The 21,594-nt window shown below is 38.6% G+C and overlaps 1 protein-coding gene across 1 annotated transcript in view; it reads right to left on the bottom strand.

Annotated features, from left to right (window-relative positions):
* LOC306758538 (collagen and calcium-binding EGF domain-containing protein 1-like) overlaps nt 1-21,594 on the bottom strand; it is a 46,175-nt gene that overhangs the window by 3,331 nt on the left and 21,250 nt on the right. The window contains exons 3-7 of the mRNA XM_079243865.1: nt 7,019-7,071; nt 3,593-3,727; nt 3,245-3,382; nt 1,477-1,610; nt 1,211-1,325 (exon numbers count right to left, since the gene is read on the bottom strand). Of these exons, the coding sequence (XP_079099991.1) occupies nt 1,211-1,325; nt 1,477-1,610; nt 3,245-3,382; nt 3,593-3,727; nt 7,019-7,071 (575 nt within the window). The remainder of the gene's footprint in view (nt 1-1,210; nt 1,326-1,476; nt 1,611-3,244; nt 3,383-3,592; nt 3,728-7,018; nt 7,072-21,594) is intronic.

Raw genomic sequence — 21,594 nt, 5'->3', positions numbered from 1 at the left:
TCTGTTGACCAAAGAGCTGAACAAAATTAAAATCAAATTGCTAATCAGCCAATCACATGACATGACATCAGGCAACCCGATGAAGGTCAAACTGAGCATCAGAATAAAGAAGAAGGGGGATTTAAGTGACTTTGAACGTTGCATGGTTGTTGGTGCCTGGGTTTGGCCCGAGTATTTTCTAAACCACTGATCTACTGGGATTTTCAGCTTTGGGTAAACCAGGTTGGGGAAACCAGAGATATCATCTCCAGCAGGAGCCACACAGAGAAGCTGGTTCTACTCTACAGGAACAGTTTTCATCTGATCCTTCGTTTCTCATGTCTCTTCTGTCTGGTTTCCTTCTCAAACACACAGTCAGACAAATGCTGCTCTAATGTTCCTCACTGTTCTGTAAAAAAGATGTTTATTGTAGTAATCCATTACACTTTTAGAAAGAATTTGTGTGTCTAATCTCACTGATTTCTGCAAACTCACTACATGGTTTTAGGCGCTTGATATGGTTGATTTTTACACCTAAGAGAACACAGATAAGTGGTGTGCACGTTCATATATTTTCCTGGCTGTTTTTTTTTGTCCCAGTCTGCCGATACAATGAAGAATATCTGCACTATTATATTCTACAATCATTCGGCAGAGGCTTTTATCCAAAGCAACTTACATGTGGGAAGTGATTATTTAGCCTCAGCAAATAACCAAACATGCACGTGTTGCTGATGGGAGGAAGCCAAAGTATCCAGAGAGAAACCCCCCACATACAAAGGGAAAACATACGAACTCCACACAGAAGGGCCACTGTTCAAACCTTCCCCTAGCAACCTTCCTGCTGTGAGGCCTCATACCTAACCACTACGCCACCGTGCATGAATGCATATCATCTCTGCACATGCGACACGTCCAGTAAAGCACCTTTGGGATGCGGTAGAAGGGGAGCCTCTCATCATGGAGGTGCAGCTGACAAATCTGCAGCAATTGCACGATGCGTGATCACGTCAGTCTACAAGTAATGTTTCCAACAGCTTGTTGAGTCTATATTGTGATGAATTAAGGCAAAAGGTTGAGTGGTACTAGCAGCGTGCACCTCTTCAAGTTTGATGTGTGTTCCTGTGCTTTAACAAAACCAGAACTTCACTGCACGTTTAGCAGCTTATTTATAAAACTCTTAAAAAATATGCATGGCCTCACAACTAACATGAAGTCATCTTTATATTACCTGGAACACCAGGAGCTCCTGGAGGTCCAGGTAATCCAGGGAGACAAGGACTATCAGGGCTTTTTCCTGCTCGGCCCAAAGAAGGTTTATCACTGCTGTTGGCCAGACCTGGTACCTAAAAACACAAAGGAGGAAAGCTACTAAATGCAACGATCCATACATTCGGACTTTTTCATGTCTGTTCTTTCTGAAGCTTGTCAGACAAATTATAAAGTTATTTGATCCCAGTCATAATACTTTGCATCAGTTATCATCTGGTCTGTTACCTGGTTGGGTGACTGTGTGTTTCCCAGCCGCAGCTTTAGCTGTAGCAGACTGTTCTTCATGTTCATGAAGTCTTGGCAGGTAAATGAGCAGGTACCAGCACTCATCAAGGTGTCGGACTTCCCTGCAGTGCTCACTGCACGACAAAACATAGACACAATTTTTCTCTCGCCGCCACCAGGTTCACTGGCTCCATAATCAGTTCCTAAAATACAAAGTGAACTTAACACATGAGAGGACATGGTTTAATAACGGTTGTTCCCACTGGAAATGTAAAGTGAACCTTTACTAATATTGATGCAACACCATCAGACTATTTCATACTTGATACAGCTTATCCGCACAATCAGATGTACGCTGAAATATCATTAGAACCAACCGCCTAACACTATGTAGCTCTAGACCTGAGGCCTGTGGCGGTTCTGTTATGTTTGGCCTGGGATGTTGACAGTGGATAAGCGTCCCACTCATCCTAACAATGCTGGATTAAACTGGGAGCTGAGGGCTTTGTGGCTTTGTAATTAATGCTCCGTCTTTCATTTCGCCAGTCAGCGCTTTCCTTTGTGTGGCGGATTTGACCTGATGGGATTCTTCGCTACAGAAAAAAGCCAAAAGAATCTTTCAACATCATTAATCTTTGTTTTGACAAGAAATATCTGTTTTGTAAAAGCAACAATGTCTGATGCAAGTTTTTCTTTTTTAAATTTTCAAGCATCACAGCTGGTAAACAGCTCTGGTGGAAAGACTTATCATCATCATCATCATCATCATCATCATCAGTAGTAGTAGTAGAAGTAGTAGTGATATTGTAGTAGTTGGTATTGTAATTGTTATTTTATTAATTCATTTACTTTTTTTTACTTTTATTTTTTATTTTTTTGTCTGTTTTTGAATATTGTCACTATCCTACTTATGTCTTGTTGTGTTTTTTCAGTACTTTATATTGTTTTGCAAATACTGTAACTTTAGCAGCTTAGACACGCCTTTCTTTTCTGTCTTTTTCCTCCTTTCATTTCCTCTTTTTTTTCCTCTTTCCCTGCCAGGTCCAGTTCGGCCATATCAAGACTGACGATGATTGCAAAATGATAAAAGGAAAATAAATAAATAAAATAAAATAATTATCATAATAATAAAAATATTCAGATTATCAAGGGCAGCTATTTACATGAGATGTCTCCCTTGACAGAGCAAATCTGTCTGGCAAAAATCTGGCACGCAGATTGCTGTTCTGTATGCTGAGATGCTGAACAGGACAGGTTAAAAAAAAAAAAAAAAAGAAGTAGTAGTGATAATTTAATTTAATTTATAGGATGTAGCGGTTAGGATAATGAATGAATTAATGATTAAATTAAATTAAATTAATTATTATATTTTATTTTATTTTTTTAACCTGTCCTGTCCAGCATCATGACGACAGAATGAAGGTCTGGCTGCCGTGTTGTGCTGAACAAACTTACTCTTTCAGAGGAACCTTTTGCATATTATGCTACCCTCTATTCCTAAAACCTATTCTTTATTTTATTATGTATATCATAAATATGTTTTTTTCTGCTTATAACTGCTGGACCAGAGTGTAGCGAAATAAAAAGTGGAGGAAAAAGAAGTCAAAAAAAGGTGGAGGAAAAAAAAAGAGGAAAAGTGGGAGAACTGGGGAAAAAGCCACAGTGACACATTTTCAACAAAAAACTGAACAACTTTCATACCTTCAGAGAAACATGACGGCTCTAAAGCTTCAAAGAAATCGCAGCAGACATCAAGACAGAAACTTACGGTTGTGTATTGAGATGCAGGAGCGTTGGTCTGCTGCCAGTATGTATCCGCTATGGCAGCGACATATAAAGCTGCCCATGGTGTTCACGCATTCGTGGTCACACACACTGCTGCCGGAGACGTCACACTCATCAATGTCTGCATAATTTTAGTTATAACAGGTTTGGGGAAACGTGGACCAGGAGAGAGAATGTTTGAGGACCATCAGTAACATTAAAATCCACATAAATCTGCAACGTTTGTGTTTACAAGACTGTGTTGACATGAGTTGTAAAATGTCTCATTGCATTTAGCAAACTATCTATCATGGTACATGATCTTGGTTGATGAGTGAGAACAAGTACTGACCCAGGCAATATGGAGATTTGTGGTTGCGATGCCTTTCACGGTCGAAACGGTAGCCGGGGTAACATGTGCAAACCACTCGCCCAAAGTTATCAGTGCACTGCTGCTCACATGGCGACGCAGCACACACGTCCACACCTGCAGAGAGAGAGAAGACAAAATGATGAATGGCTTCATTATCACCTGCTTCTGTTTACCTGACAGGTTTTATTGTCACTTCATCTACAGCTCAGCAGGGCCTCACTCCCAGAGAAGAGACGACACTGATACAAAGAGCTGCTTCATGGTCCCTGATGTGTTGTCACATTTAAGGGGAGATTTAAGTTGAAAATATCCTCAATAAAGTTAGAATTAGTAAATTTTATTTTGCAACTGTGACATGGACAGCAGTAAATATTTTTTCTTGATGAATAAACAAGTTCTCTATAAGCAAAAAAAGAAGCTTCATTGGGTTTTTTTTCATTTCCTTCAAGAAACAATAAATAGGAATTAAAGTAATAGTGGACTGTTTTCATGAAGTGGTTTTCATCAGAAATGAATTTGTAGGCAGGATGGGGAGTGTTAGCAGGCTCGAACTACATAATCCACTTTTGTGGCATTTTCGTTTCCTTTTTTTTTTTTTTTTTTTTTTTTACTAAATGCAAAACCCGAAAGTAATGTAATATACATTATAATGCCTTTGTTGTAACAACTGGATGAGAATACATCAGACACATGCGGTTTTTAAACACCTCTTATTTTGCATAAATGCATCACGGCTTTGTCTGAGGATCCAGTCTCTTTGTCCTGTTTGTTGAGGAAGGTGAGAGGAAAGAAGTGATCTGGAAATATCTGAGCAGCAACGATGAAACAAACAAAATTCAAATTAAAGCAGCTTCAGTGATTTTTTTTATTTATTATCAGTTTCCTTTTAACATTAACCGGCTGAGCCGATATTTACTAAATAAAATTCCATCACACAGTTCTTTATTTGGCAGTGTTGGATGAAACCATCAGTATAACAGACCAAGAAAATCCTGGTAGAGAACGTTTATCTTGAAAGAGTTCATTTCCAGCACAAATCCAGAATATGTTAACCAAACATGAGCTGAAAGCAAGTTGATTGGTGTTAAAACTGTATCATTTTCTGAACGAGGTCATGTTCAGCTGTTCCACAAGAAACATTAGTTATGTATCATTGACGTACTTAGAAATTTAGAATTTCCACCATAAAAAGAGTGTTATTACAATATTGAAGTATAGTACAAAACTTAAAAACTTGGAGGTTATCTTTGTAAAATAACAGGAGTTATACAGTAGTAAGCGGTCAGTATGAATTGTTTATTTTTTTCCAAGTTTTACACTGAAGACCGATCTTAATCTGTGATGCAACCGGATCTTTGATGACTGGTGTGAAGAACTCAGTGTGGCTCAGTGACTTCATGGACTGGCATACGGAGGCATGTAGTAGTTAAGTGATCAGATATGGTTATTTGCCAATTGAAGGGATAAGGACACACAGTACCTTGATCATGTTTATGTTGTCATACTAACAGTGTGACTAAATCTGATGACAGCAAGGTGAATTTTAATCATTCATCTTCTATTCTTCACAGTCCAAGTCAGGGTTGCGGGGAAGCTGGGGTCTATCCCAGCAATCATCAGACGAGAGGCAGGTACACCCCGGACAGGTCGCCAGTCCATTGCAGGGAAGGTGAATTTTTGAACTGTTATTTTTTACCTTTTTTGGCTTTATGTTTCTTCTCTTTAATTATTCACCTTTATAATAAAGTTAATGTTTTATATCACACCATTATCAAGATAGTTTATATTTGCTCCTCAGTTTCTTTGTAATGACATGATAAGATTGTGCTGATGAAGGTTCGCAGAGCACATCATCGTAAAACACTCCCTGTACACGCAGCGTTATTATGTTAGCTATCATTTTATATAGAAATAGAAAGTTAACAAATGTAAACCAGTAAAAGCTCACTGACATGGTAAAATGCGGCTTTATCTTAAAGATCTGTCAGTGTAACTGCAAAAATGTTTGATGAGTGAGAATGAAGCAGAGGAAACTACTGTCCAATGTGTGCCTTTTAATTTCCCTCAAATTCTTATTTTTTTCTTTAAGATGTTTTGTTTGCTCCTATTGGTTTAAATATTATTCCATAAAGTGACTACATCAGTAAATCTTTCTAAGATGACTGGGTAAGCATCATAATTCACAGAGAGACTGCTGTTTGTGCTTGTCTTCTGCAAGGTGCTCTGAGTGGAGGATTTATTAAGATTAGCTCCAGGGAGCAGGGTTATGTAATCGTGTTGAAGTACAGAGTTGAATAAATTACAGCTACTGAATCACAGAGTTGGAATATACCATGCACTTTGAGAAATATATACAGTGAAAGAAACTTGCTTTGATGGTATCTTTCTCTGCACATATTTGTTGCAAATGGCAACATATTTCTTTTTACTGTAAAACAGTAATTTTATCCATTAAATCCCCACATACAGATCTCATAATTCACTCCAAGTCCTTCATTCTTTATTTAAAGCTTCTGGGAAATACAGCAATGCCACCATATTTAAGCCATGAAGTCAGATTTTTCCATATGAGGTTTTTATATGGCCATTTACAAAAAGTGATATATAAAAAAGACAAAAAACTATTTTTAGGTGTATTTACAATATATTACCATGTGATATGTCAAAATTATTACAGTGTAATCTTCTGCTTTCTAGGAGGCAAAACAATAACTTTCAGATTGTGTTTAACAGGATTGTGAGCAAAGTTTTTACTATAAAATGATGCTGAATATCTCAGAAACTATATATATAATTTATGTCGCTCTGGGCTCTATGGGGTTAAACAAATGTACTCAGTGATGCTTTTAACCTTAACAGAGTTAAATCATACAGTATACCTTTCTGTAAAAACACAGACAGCAGACAAACCTTTTTCTCAATAGTTTCCAATTTCAAAACTGATGAACATCCATGTATCCATTGTTCCTATTAGCTGACTTTTGTATGTAAACACCTCTATTATATACAGTCTATGGTGAAAACGTCTTTTCAAGCTGTTGCAGTCATCATGGAGCAACAGCGCCTCCCTGTGGCTGATACACGTCACTATCACTCTGTGTGAGCACTCAATGCTTACAGGTACCATAGTAGTTATTATGCCTAAATATTAGAAGAGATGACTGAACTGCTATGTGAAAACATAGTAATAAATAATATATTGTAAAACTATATAAAATAAACTAATCAATCACATCCCACCAAACCAACAAAAGTTAAACAGCAAAAGTTAGCATTGAAACAATTGTCTGAGCTGCAATGATGGTCAATGTAGTTAAAAAATGTCCTCAAGATTGTGCAGCTTCTTCTAATCAATCAACTAAAGGAGAGATATTTGATCATGTGAGAAGTGTATGGTTTACCTACTTTCAGGTATGCACTGGCCCATCACAAACCTGAACCCATCACAGCATTTCCTCCTGTTAAAAAGAGAGAAGATTTGGTTTTTCATATGTTCATCAACATTTCACATGTAAAAGAGTTCAAATTGACCATGTAGACTTCATGCTTACTGGTGGTAGAAAAGAGGTAAGTGTACTTCATTAATTAACTGACAACAAAGGTATACGGCGGGTTTTATCCGTTCAGCTGGACAACATGTTTCAGGTTAGCAAATGAGGTGGGCTGTGGAGCTCATTCTCTGATAACTCGAAAGGTTTTTATAAAGAGAATAAAGGGTAGCTGTTCAAGAAGCCATAATTAAAATATATCTGCCAAAACGATGCTGAGGAATAAAACTGTAAACTAAAATTCTAACAATATATTCAGCTATAACAATATTGCAGAATACACATATCACCATATGCAGATGTAAAAAGATATTGTTGCTTAAAAAATCATTTAAAAAGTTGTAGAAAAAGTGCACTGCCAGGTCATTGCTGCACTAACAACTGCACTTGTGCTAATGCTACAATTCTGAATGATGTGTGGATGGCAATGATGTCCATCTTCTTACAGTACACCATACAGAGAAGTGTGTGTGCAGCTGGACGAACTGAGCTTTAGACCAGACACAGGAAAGCAGAAGGAGGTAAACCACAATGATAGACAGATGCTTACGTTTCACTGCCTGTTAACCTGTCAAAGCTGGAAAATGTAACACTGAAAAAATATTCAGTGTGTGAAAAGAAACTGGCCAATTTTCACTGTTTTAATTTTATATTGCCAAAACACACTTAAAAATGATATACAAGCTATACTTATTTTCAACATATATTAACCAACCAGCTTCACTGCATTTCTAATGAAATTTAAATTTTGAATTTAAATTTTTGCAACATTATACATAAGGAAATACAGAAAATACATTATATACAAGGGAAATATAAGGAAATACAGAAATATTTCTAAATATTCACATAAAAAACATTTTTGAAGAATCTCAAATAAGCTTTTTTACTAGTGACAGGTGAGGGCGTCAGGGTTGGGTATAAAAGGAATCGCCGCCACAGACGAACCCTTACAAACAAGGCAGGGTCATAGTTCATCATTCTGTGTCAACTCTTCCAGAGAATCATGGGGAAATTCAACAAGTTTGATCTATTAATATCTATGATGCATGATTATGTTAAAATACTCCAGGAGTTTGGGCTGTCCTCGGGATTCATGTCAGGAGAAGACTGAAGAAGATGCCAGGTGGAAATCCCTGTTGGATGTGTGTGATTACTTTTTTCTAAGTGGAGTTTGGCTATTTCTTACTCCGGTTGGTTGTATTTGTATTCATGCCTCAGAAAAAGTACTTGAACCTAACCAAAACAAAAAACTACAAACAAATAGTGAAAATGTTTTTTATGCTTTTGCTGTCCAAACTGTTTACGCTGGAAGAATTTCCTCTGAAATACAACATTGTGCAATGGTTATTGGGCAATGGATTTCTCCCAAAATGGATTTATGTTGTTTGGAAGTGAAACTTGTCCTGCCATCCCACAACAATCCACCACATGCTGCAGACATCAGGGTTTGAAAAACATAAAGGCTCAGAAACTGGCTACACAACAAATATCATACATGCCCATCGTGCACATGCCCAGACTTCTGTCCTAGAAAACTGCATGCTGTGACCAGAGTGGATTTAGCATGCCGCCTCATCCATAGACCCCCTAAAGATAGCAAGCTGCTTTTATTCTCCTCCAGCCTCCATGCAGTGTAACCCTAAATCACAATGAGATCCCCCCCTCCCTTCTAGTGAATGAGAAATAACCTATAAAACACCAAGGCTGGCCTAAACTGATGAGATCCAGATGAGAGCAGCTTTAATCTGCAGCCTGTAGCTGGGAGTGTTGAGTGGAATGGATAAGGGCAAGCATGGAGCTGAGGTGGAAGGAGAGGAGTGAAGGCTGAGATTAAGATTGCCACTCATTCAGTCAATCAGTCAGTGAGTCAATCCATCAATCAGTCGGGTTTCTAAGTTGTCTTAATGTGTTGCAGATGCTAGTCTCTCAAGAGTACGTCTCGACTTCACACTTTTGCATGAGAGCAACAAAAAAAGTTTATTTGGCTTAGAGATTAAAGTTAATCTGCTTCTGACGAGGCACCCCGCTTTTATTAAACAGCGTTTCACTGAAGTGGAAAAGAAACCTGCTCTTTTGTCTTAACCGTCTCTTTGTAATGTGTGTGTTTATCTTCTGGTGCTGGTGGCGTTTTTAAGGCCAAAGGAAAACTTGTGACGCACAACCAAAGACAAAATGTTGGCCAGAGTTTGTGTGTATCTCTGGTCAAAGTACAGGAAATACCAAAAAAGAGATCCACTTCACTCTCCTACTCTATCATTTCATGGGTCAAGATGACACAGTTCTACTTTTTAGTCCTCTGAAATTTTCTTCTTCTCAGTTTCTTTTGCTTAAAATAATTAGGCTTATTTTCATTTAGTGTCCTGTGGGTACACCGATGCAATGTGGATTGTCCATACCTGACACAGCCTAGCTTAGGTCCAGCAATGGTGTTGAAAAGTTTTTTTTCTTAACAAAATCAATTATTATTATTATTATTATTATTATTATTATTATTATTATTATTATTATTATTATTATTATTATTATTATTATAAGAGAGAGAGTTGTTCTGGAGGGTGATGACAGCTGGCAGAAGAAATCTTGTGTTTTCTGTCTTGCATCTTTGAAAGTCAAATTCACTACACACCTGTAAGGTTTTATAACTGAATCTTGGGAAAATCTGTACACAGAGAGTCAGATTAAAGACTTACTATATATTTATTAGTGGCTCTGTGTACATGCAGGCTACAGCAATATCCTAATGGTACCTTAATCTAAGACAATGTTTAGATAAAGACATATATAATACTGCTATATAATACATGTCCCTATGCAATGGCAATATTTCCAATTCAAAGTCAATCAATTAATGTTCCTCCCATTCACCTTCTTTTTTTTCATTAAACTCCACCAGAGTTGCCAGATCCTGTGACAGAAACAAGCAAACTTGGAAAAAAATTGAAGATAGTGAGCTCAAAGATGTCAATTCTAAGCAGACCTAAAATTCTGGAGCTGGGATCGAGTGTTGCATGTGTCTGTCACACGATGCTGTAAAAACCTCAATAGGGCAGTGAAGGCACATACATGTCCACATACTGGGGCTATGACCTGCACGCTCTACATGCCCTAAATTGATCATATCTTTCTTAGAAAATGTCCTTATTGAGATTAAGGTAATGAGAAAATACTTTTTAACGTGGTAAAGACTTATTAAACATAAGGTCGCAATCAGGTTTGTATCAACATATTGCCATGTGTGTAAATGTAAACAGTGGCTTACTTCCAGTGGTCAGAGCTAAAAGTTACTCTGAATGGAGCCTTAAAAGGCACATTTTAGTATAAAAAAAATGTTCAAAAGTCTGCATTGTGGATATTAATGTCTTTCACCTTTGTGTCAGACACTGAACTTTTAACCCATCAGACAGAATATGTTGCTACTCATCTCTCATGCACAGAGGCTGCATCCTGCCACTTATGAGCTCAGTGTGTCAGATGGGTGGCTCACTGCTAGAAAAAACCTTTGCAAAGCTGTAAAAGATAATAAGTTTAGCTCCTCTTCAGGGTTTGACTTATTTATACTGTTTTGTTCTTGGTATTTTGGCTTTAGAGCTGAGTAGTTAGTCGCAGTGAATCAGTGGGAGGATACGTTGCAACACAGATGCCCTTTAGTTGAGGAAATGGTGACACAGTTGAAAACTGTCTGGTGAAAAAGGAAGATGTGTAAGAATCCTCATTATACGCGTCGCTTTACTATGAAGAGAGAAGTCCTTTGGCTTCCCTCTGAGTTCCTGCATCACAACTCCTCCCTGATTCTCCAAACTAAAACTGTGCTTTAGGCTGTCATAACAAAGCTCCGCTCTCTTCAAAACAAACTACCTTTGTGCTTGTTCCCACTGCAACCCATTTTTGACATGGACACACACTAGCCAAGCAGTTTCTGGTCCAGTTTCTGGACCGGGGAAGTAGCAGTGGAAGCTATAAGAACATCCAGATGCCTTCACAGGCAGCACGGCAGTCTCAGCAGCTCGGCTCTGAATGTTTTGTGGTGGAGAGGAAAAAAAGGGAGGTTGGGGCAACAAGTAGAAGGAGGACGGATAGTTTTTATGTCAGTCAGTCGGTCAAATTGACACAACCTCTAAACCAGATCTCTGATTAAACAAAGGTTTTTGTGTTCTGTCTTTTGTCTTATTCATTATTCTGATTCAGGGTTGTGGGGAAGCTGGAGCTTATCCCAGCAGTCTTTGGGCGAAAGGCAGGGTACACCCCGGACAGCTTGCCAGTCCATCACAGGGCCACACAGAGACAAACAACTCACTCATATGAACCTAACCTAACACATGTCTTTGGATGGTGGGAGGAAGCTGGAGTATGCAGAGAGAACCCACGCATACATGGGGTGAACATGCAAACTCCATACAGAAAGGCCACTGTCCATAACTTACCCCAGCAGAGGATTGAACCAGCAACCTGTGAGGCCACAGTGCTAACCACTACACCACCGTGCAGCTCTCTTTTGTCAGTGTGTATAATCATTTTAGAAGTTATATTGTTATTTTATTTGCCTGAAGTATTTTATACTGGCATCAAATGGCAGGAATTGGTTTCTTCTAATCAAAACGCTCCCAATAATCTGACTTTCGTAACGCGGGATAAGTGTTAAATAGTATTCATGTCTGTGGAAATGCATGTGTACGGTATATGTCAGAGTGAGTGTGAAGGCTGGGTAACTGGGTACAACTTTTAGTCAGGATTCATAAGCTGGGCAGAGCATGAAGCTAAAGTTCCCTCTCCTCCTCTGTCCTCATCCACGTCCTCTCAGTGCACCTTACTTCACCGCTTCAGTAACGAGTGTGTGATGTGAAACATGTTGATGTATACATTCAGGCCAATATCAGCCTCTTATTTCTGTGCATACCATACCTTCACTGGTTGTTGACATAATCTCCCTCTCTCTCTCTTCCCCTCTGACTGACATGTTATTGGTCTCATGTTGCCCCCTGTTCGTGAAACCAGCATGATGTGTCTACCTTCTCCATCTTTATTTCATTCACAGGAATATTATTCTGTCCTCCTAAGACTTGCTGAAGCCAGGAATGCTCAAAGTCTTTAACAGCTACTCTGACTTTCCAGGCCCAAACACGACCATCTGCCTGCTGGAGTTGGCTTCAAACGTTGCTTCACTAGAATTTTTTTTTTAAGTCTTTGTCCCATAAATGCTATAAATCTGGTGTTGCTGAGGAACACTATTTAGCCCCTACAGATGATCATGCTACACTGTTTCTATGTCACATTATAAGTAAGAAATATGTCCTGAGATGGTTGAAGTGAAATTCACTGTCACTCTTTAAGTCATAGGTCCTCAGTACCCAAAAGATTAATTTCTACCGGCTTCAGTAACCTCCTGACTGTCTCAGTTTTTTGTTTATATGAATGTATATTTGCCAGGAATCGATTCTATCTGATCACTTCTGTGTATATTGTGACTGGAGCTGCGCCCGGTACCACAGGTCGCCTGCAGCAATGTGGTCAAACTCAGGGTGAATACTGGACTTTGCTTTGACATTAAACTAAATATATTTGAGATCTGTTTCTGCTCTACTGGGCCAATATTGTAGAAAAACTATTTCTTTAATGCAACTGTTTAGAAAAATATCAAAGATTATGGAGAGAAGTCGGTATAAACGATATCGTTCATTAAGCATGAAAGATATTTTCCTACATAAGCTTTATATTATATTAGTCTGTGTATTTAATGTTTAGATTTCATACAGATAAACTAATTTTCACACCATTAAAAATTTGTGAACATAAGTGACTCATCAGAACTAGATCATATTATTTCTTTTTGCCAAACTTTACCATTTTTTTCATTTAAATCTTACGAGAGCTGAGACTGACCTAACCCTATATTACCTTCACAACATAGGGCTAGATGGCAGCATTCTGGGCTCTCAACAGAAGTCAAGAAAAATAAATAAATAGATGAATAAATCGCGCATTGTGGTGGTACAGTAAATATGACTTAAAAATCAAGTACGGAGGATTTAAAGTCATCAAATGGCAAAGTTGCACAATGCATCTGAAATAATATGTCTTCATTGCAGACTTTTTATGTAGTTTTCATGTTTGGGGAAGAAACAATGCTGGACAAACAAACAAAAAAGAAACAATGCAAAACACCTGAACCAACTCTAAAATAAGCGAGTCAACTGTCCATTTTGGGCAGAAATATGGTAGAGCCACATATGAGAGAGAAGACACATCCTGTTCTTAGTTCAGAAATGTTGCACATATTTCACATGTTCAATCACTTCTATGTGGAACTTAGGTTGATTGTTATATTGTATTAATTAATAAATGAAAGAATGATTCAACGTTATATTGTAGTTGTAAACACGGAGTGACCAAACTGTCCCACACTGGAATTTAAAGTGATAAGTATCATTACTGCAGTGTTAGAAAGCACATAGATGGACACAGTTTCACAACTCTCAGAATAATATCACTAAAACCAACAGCCCAATGCCATTTTCCTAACCATGTTTATTGTCCAGTAAAATGACCGGAAAATGTTGCTCTGCAACGAATTCTTCAGGAATTTTTCATCATAATCAGAGTGGATTGTCAACAGGATGCAGAGTATTAATGTCTTGTAAGTTAAATCCTACACTCAGCTGTATGTTTCAGACTGGCCTGGACTATTAACTTTTCTGACTTGGTAAGTAACATCTTTTTTAGATATCCTGAAATGAGGAGCAGTTTGGATTTTTCACTGCTGATCAGCTCTGAATCAAGAGGATACAAGTATGATAGAAAGGTCTGAAGGGGATCTGGCAGCCTCTCTTGGCTTGGGATGAGGCGCTGTCAGTGTGGATATCATTAGCTGTGGCAGCTGGCTGCTGTTTTTGACAGCTTGTGTACACAGAACACGACAAATTACAATAAACAGAAAAACTGGAAATGGACGTTACATAGCTCGCATTGATCATCTCAATGTCTTGATTAGCTGTGATATACACAAATCCTGCAGAGGCACAGTCGTACATCAGCAGGCACAGACAGCAAAATTGTTGTTGATTCTTGGAGGGGAAAACAAGTTTGTTATGACTTGTGGGTGGTTATCTCAATAATTTTGCCTCCATTGAGCTTGTACCGCGTCTGAAAGCCCGACTAGTCTTCTTCCTTTCCATGCATACTCGCTTGTCTCTCATTTCTATCTCCCTTCTGTCTATCGGGGCTGATTTCTTCCACAGGTCATGGCTGACCCAGCAGCTACCTGCCCAATGAGAGGTGCAGGCAGGCCTTTGTACAACTCCAGTCTGCAGCTGCAGCCAAAATCCTCTTGGCAACTCTGATAGAAAACCCCAAGACAGGATCCAGAGGCAGGCCTGGGCCTGGATCACTTTACACTAAAGATTATGTACTTTAGCAAGCGGTCTGCTTCCAGTGGGGTGAATGCTCACTGTTGTTTTAGATACTATGATTTATTTGAGCATTCACAGGCAGGAATGTGCTAAAAAGGATATTAGAGAGAAAATACCACTACCTTTATAGCTCCAAAGCCTCAACACAGTGATCCTAACAGGAGGACACTGAGGATGACGCTTTCCATGGACGTTGCTGCTTTTACTGTGCATTAAAATCACATTCTCCCACTTTTAAGTTGTCCAATCTTTTCAGGAAGAAAATGATAAACAAGAATGTAATGATCTTTTTGTTTTTTTTGTTTCAGTAATGAATTCCTTCTTCGGGAACTCAGAGAACAAAGATGTGACAATCTGAAGTTGATGTTAAGATGGTTTAAGAAGAAATGCCACAAGGAAGATAAAAAGGAGGAGGACATCGACATGAGGAGGAGGATGGTTTATAGACAGGGACGAAGGTTGTTGTCAGCGCAGAACGCTCCCCCTTGGGACTCTGGGAGGAACACAGGAAGCAGAGCTCAGTGGAGGTCAACGGCCTCTTGACACGCCAGGACAAAGGACTGGCCACGTGTGCATATATGTGTGTGATCGACTTGCCATTTTGATCGATGTTTCTGACTGATGTAGCTCTTACATGTTACAGTTACCGCATGTTGCATTCATTAGCCATTCATCAGTAAGTGATTTATTTGCTTCAGAGCCTTCACAGATGCAAACAGCTCAGAAAGTTGGCGGCTTGCGTTCTGCATGATGATGTGATGATGGATTACACTGAAACACATTAGCAAGATGAGACCGACAACAAAAACCTAATTTCTGGAGGGGAGCCATGTCATTGGAAGTCAGTCGTATTCATTTCCCACATTGGAGCTTTTTTTTTTTGTTTTTGTTTTTTCAATGTGTTGCTAATTTTCTGCCTTTTCTGCAACAGACTGATGTTTTATGAGGTTTTTATAAGATTTTCTTTCTCCAGTCACTTGTGCGGCTTTTAAACCCACCAGCTAAATACACATTTATAGAAAAACAATTCATATTTTTCCATCCAACAAATGAAACAGTAATGTTCTAAACTTGAAAACTTATTTCATGTTTTGGGATTTTTTTCATTTAAATGAAATAAAAACTTTAAGCCCACTTCCTTCTGTAGGTGTGAGGGTGTTTCCCTCAGCAGCACGTCTCATTTAAGGTTAGCGCATTACCGTGTCTATTCTTTTTTTTAACTTGTGTGAGTATACATATGTGAAGGTGTTAAGCGTGAGCACCTCCTCTCTGTTTATTTGCTCTGCCAGCCCACTTCCAGGACCCGGGCCTCCGGGGAAACATCAGATCTCTGGCCTAACAGAACAAGCTTTGACTGGAAGCATATGAGGTCTGAACCACTTCCACCAAAACGCAAGCCAACAACGTTATGCCTCACCTCTTCCCATCCTTCCATCACTTCTCCTGCTGTTCTCCTTGCCCACTCTCAACCCCCTCCCTAAACATTTTGCATTTGTACTTGCTCTTGTCTTTGTCTGTATAAAAAATAACAACCTAAAGCCTTGAAAACAATTCCAACACTGGGGTCTTTTGTTTCGGACCATAAATGAAACCTCAGACACCACAAACCAGATCGTCAACAAAACTTGATGACTGAGAAAGATGCAGCTTCTCCCCATTTTATCGTGACGTTTTGTGGCATTGGTTTTTCATGGATCATTTCCTGGGAAATGCTATTTAGATTTCAGTAAAACACAAGCAAATGCTTCATTTTCACAGTTCACGGCAGATGATCAAACTGCAGCGGTTTTAAGTCTAAACCTCTTGGGATGTGTAAGAACTCTGCCATTAAGAAAGGGAAACATTTATTAGTATTGTTGATTGGTTTAATGAAAAAAAGGCTCCACAATTGTGTCATTCCCTCAGTTTTGGCCGGCCCTGCTCTTATCTCTCGTGCTCTCTAAACGCTGCTACGCTCTTAAATGGCGTTGCAAAAACCCCTCCATTTATTTGTGCTGCGCTTGTCTGGCTTTGAATTATAACGGTCGAGGCTGATGATTTCAAGAAAGGTAGAAAAGTCCATGTTTTGATGTGTGTGACTCAGGGCTGACAGAGCTCTCCTTGTGGTCCGTGGCCTTTTTGACCCCATCCAGGCTCAGTGTCTCAGCAGGAATGTGGCACCTCTGACCTCCTGAGCTTCTATTCTCCGAAATATATAATCCACACGGTCCGATCCTGCTCAGATCTGGAAATCTGGCATCTTAACTTACAGGAAAGAATATTTGGGAAGAGAAAATATTGAAAAAGCTCATCCATGGTTACAGCTTTATTTCTATGAAAGCATCTGGGAGTAAAAGTTAATTTGCTATCAAGTGTTTCCAGATGGATGATGTGAGTCATTTGTGTTTGATCACAGCAGATATGCACCTGTTAATGCAAGTGTATCGATCAGCTCTGATTCTACAAAAGAAAACATATTTTCTGTTGGACATCATCCATAATGTCTATAAAAACCTTCATATTTTACATCAAAACAAGTCCTGACTATTTGATTAATGCTCCTTACCCACATCGCCTAAGTATTTGGAAAGCCACAAAACATACTGTAAAATGATTTCTTGGTAGAACAATGTGTTTCCATCATTTTTCACTATTGTTTCATTTTTGGCATAACATACTGGCATGAATAATTAAATGAAAGCCCAGCTACAGACTGGCACCATGCATCACATCATTTAAGTCTCAAAGAGCTGTCAAATGAAACATTTAGCAATTTTTTATTTAGATATTTGGTGTTTTCCTCATTTTAAAAGCAGGGTAGGAAAGAGTGAGCGACATTTAGAGAGGAGGTTTTAACAGGGACTGAACTGAGTGCAAGATAAGGGTGAGTGAGAGCAGCTAAGCAGTGAGGTCAAGCTAATGAAAGATCCTTTATAATGATGTGTAACATTAAGTTTTCATGCCAGATGGGAGAGCTGTTTTCTAGGAGGACCTCCAGCTCCATTACAAAATGCAACTGTGGCTCAAAGTAAAGGGCTGATAAGACCAGAAAGGTCTTCCAAGTCTTCTAAATGGCCTTGCAATGGCGTTGATGTTGGAAAATCCTGGAGGCATTACAAGATTTATAGCTGTTTTCAGCTGCAACTCCCTAGTTGTTAGATTCCAAACCCCCTCTATTCTCAGATTTCAATTTGGTTACATGAAACAGAGCTGCATACGAGCAGGCACAAGCACCCGGCTGGGCTTGCAGACTTCAAACAATGCTGCAACAACAATGCAGTTCCAGTCTGTCATCAATTGGCTGGGTGATTTGTTTTGTGGAGGTATTAACAGTGACAGCGCAGCAATAAAAGGGTTGAAAACTGCTAATCTACAGCAGACTACAAAAAAAACAGCCATTGTACTTGTTCAGAGGGGCACTCAGGTGTGCAATAATCAAAAAAAGATGGAAGATGATGGCTGGAGTTTCTAGGGAGGTCCAACCCTGGTTTGCAGCGCTACGAAGACAATTATACCACCATTAAACACAGGAAGCAAAACTAAAAGGCCTTGTAAAAGTCTGAGAAAATGAAGACTGAAGAGTTTGATGCTTCTCTTTGTAATAAAGAGCAAAGCTCTGAGCGGTGTGTAGCTTTGCAGAAAGAATCTTGTGTCAGCTCCAAGTGTGAGAAAAAAGAACAGGTTACCGCTCTCACAGCTTGAGGTTTGTTGATTACAATCCAAAGTATACAAAGAGGGAATGCAAAAGGGAGAAAAGAGAGTGATATTTTGAATAGATGCCCTTGTAGAATGTAAACAATCCCAAAGTATATCGCATTCAGTCGACTTTTCGTTTCCCCGTCAGGGGAGAGGAGCTTCAGCGAAGAGGTGAGGCAACGTTTTGAGCCCAGGAGGTGAAGCGAGGAGAACTAAACGCAGAGCTGTCAGTGCCTCTCTAAAGTTCTCTCAGGCTGATTAACAGTAAACTGCTGGTAGAAGGAATTTAATCAGCAGGACACACACTGGTATATCAAATGTAAAAAGCATATAAATGCACATATGTTTATAGTTTATCAAATTTCTCCCACACAATGCAACCAGACATCCACAAACTATAAGTGCGTTGGCAGAATTTATCCCAGTGTACACACTTTTACAGGCATGAAGGATGATCTCATTTATGTGCACCTGTGCATACACACACACACACACACACACACACACACACACACACACACACACACACACACACACACACAAAGCAAAAGCAGATATGCCTGTAAAAGTATCAATTTTAGTGATATTCATCCCAGACTCCACAAAGTACAACAATGCTCGCATGGAAACATGACGAAGAAAGTACATCCTCTCTGACTTTAAAGGTTTTATGTTTCAGGACATAATAAAAAAATCATCTAGTCCAAACCAGGTCTTAAAATTGAGTAATGTCATGTTACATTGTCAATATGTATTTAATAAGAACTAGCTAAAATAAATAATTTGTGTGTGAAAAACTACGTCCATCCTTACCGTTTCCATAGGAACTAGGAGGACAACGAACAGCCAGGTGCTGCTGATTAAGTACATTTCATGAAATGATCGTCATAAGTGTGAGCATCTCTATAAAAGTGGAGGTTTTGGAACAGTTTCAGAGGCTGCAGACCTCACTTAGCTTGTTAAATGTTAGAAATCATGACAGAACAATCAGTAAAAGTCTGAACAAATGTGACTTGTTTGGAAAGTGTTTTGGAACAGATTAGACCAATGTAGACAGGTTTGGTCATAATGCGCTGAACACAACATCTTACAGGGATGTTTAGCTGTGCTCCTCAAGGATCGCTGTCTTGAAAATTTTAGCTGTTTCTCTGCTCCAACAAATGTAATTTAATGGGAACAGTTCCAATAGGTTTTACGCAATGAACCATTAATTTGCCTCTCCGGCACATGAGCACAAATACTTTATAACAACTGTCAATAATGGTGGCAGGAGTACGATGATGATCTGTTGTTCAGCTACAGGGCTCAGACACCTTGCAGCTTTTGAGTTAATCTTAAACTCATCTAAAGATCTTACAGTCTAATGTGAGGTCATCTGTCAGCTAGCAGATAGAAACTGACTGTTAATGGGCACCATCAACCAAAATGTCTTACAAATAAATTTGTCCTCAAGTCCTGCTTACAAACTTTAAAAAAGATCATGATTTTATTAAAAAAAAATAATGGATTTGTTCTTGTGCAAAAACAAACCCTGCAAACACTTGGAGGTAACACTTCACAATACTGGACACAAAATTGACATCATGGCATTAAAATTACATGTGGCATTAAAACACTCGGACCCAGCCGAGTGTTTTAATGCCACATGTAAAAATGTTCGTACTTTCTCACCTCTTCGATCAGCTGTTTTATCAAAACAATCCATTTTGCCACACACGGAGGCAGCAACTCCGCTTCACGCTTTTTACATGTTAAAGACCAGACCTATAAGGGAACTATTAGTTAGTTGTCAAGGAAAAATAGAGGAACTAATCAGGGACTAAGAGATACTTAACCAGAACTTACTGGTGTCCACAACTCCCATTACTCTTACCAACATTTGAGTGCACATATTTATACAAAGTCAATCTTCTGTTGTCCAGTTCATTAAAACACAATAATAAAACTCCAGTAATGTTATTTTCTAAGATAGCTTTTGGGAAAACATGCTAGATCTTGCAGGCTGTGGTCCAACTTTAAGAGTTCACTTAACCCACAAAAAATGTGCTTTTATTATTGTCATTCCTTAAAGAAAAAGTCACAGTCGAGACATGGATTTAATTCTTCTGCTACCTAAAACCATCGGATACATTGACTACACACATGAGCATATTAAAACACCCTCGACGGGTCCATTCACTCAACCATAAGAAATATCACACCATAAATGTCCAAGTCATCTGCAACTACCAGAACCACTAAGTAAATGTGGTTTTCCAAGAGAAGTACACGGCTCGCCGGTCTTACAGAGCAACTTTGTGGGCTTCCAACAAGGAGCATCTGGTGCGTGGCTCATTGGCACTGATCCTTTCACTCTGAGACCCAACCCATGAGAAAACGGTAAGTAAAGTCCAGTTTTTTTTAAATATGTGGCCTTCATTTGTCCCTTTAACAAAATGTAAAAAATAAAATAAAAGTAACATTTTTCAGGGATATTTACCGTTCATTACCGTGTGATATGTCAGAATTATCATAGTGTGGTCTCCTGCTGCCTGGCATCAATCAGAGAGCAGAACAAGAATCAGACTCTGTTCAACAGGATTTTCAGTAAAGTTTTTACCATAAAGTCACACCAAATGTCTCCGAAACTGTATGTATCACATGTTATGTTGGACTCCTATTGGTTGGAAATTAAAATGTACTACAACGGTACCTTTTAATCATAAAGACTAGTAAATAATAGCTATGGTGATTTTCAGGTCAACCAGGTTTAAGCAGGCCTGGTTATCCAAGCGCTGCTTATCCAGAGCTGAAAATATCAACGGTGACTCCACACACCCCCATCATGGACAGTTTTCCCTGCTGGCCTCTGGTAAGAAGTTCTCTAACAGCTTTGTGCCCTGCAGGCCATCCGACTGCTGAACAGTAAAATGAACATATCGTGCAGTTATTTACTTTAACATTTTGGAAAATCCTGTACAGTACATTTCATAACTCAGGATTAAATATTGTACAATATTTTATTCTATTTATTTATTAATTTATTCATTTATTCATCTATTTATTTATTTAGTTAGTGATTTTATTTTATTTTATTTTATTTAGCTTTGTTTTGTTTTATTTTACTATTTATTGGTGCATTTTATGTATTTTTAACACAGTTGAGCCAGTAAAATGAAACTTTGTTCTGTATACAGTTGTGCATACGTGAATGATAATAAAACTGGTCTTGTCTTGTGGGAGCATGTTTAAAAAGGGAATAAACTTTGAATGGTCATTTTCATTCATAACTAGGTGTTTATATGGTCATTTTTAATCTGTTTAAAGTGGATTTAACTTTTATTCAGAATTAAATGGCAATTAAAACTCGCGT

This window comes from Telmatherina bonti (genome assembly GCF_933228915.1).
Source record: "Telmatherina bonti genome assembly, chromosome: 1".
NCBI classification, from domain to species: Eukaryota; Metazoa; Chordata; class Actinopteri; order Atheriniformes; family Telmatherinidae; genus Telmatherina; species Telmatherina bonti.
This window is presented reverse-complemented; position numbering and strand designations above follow the sequence as displayed.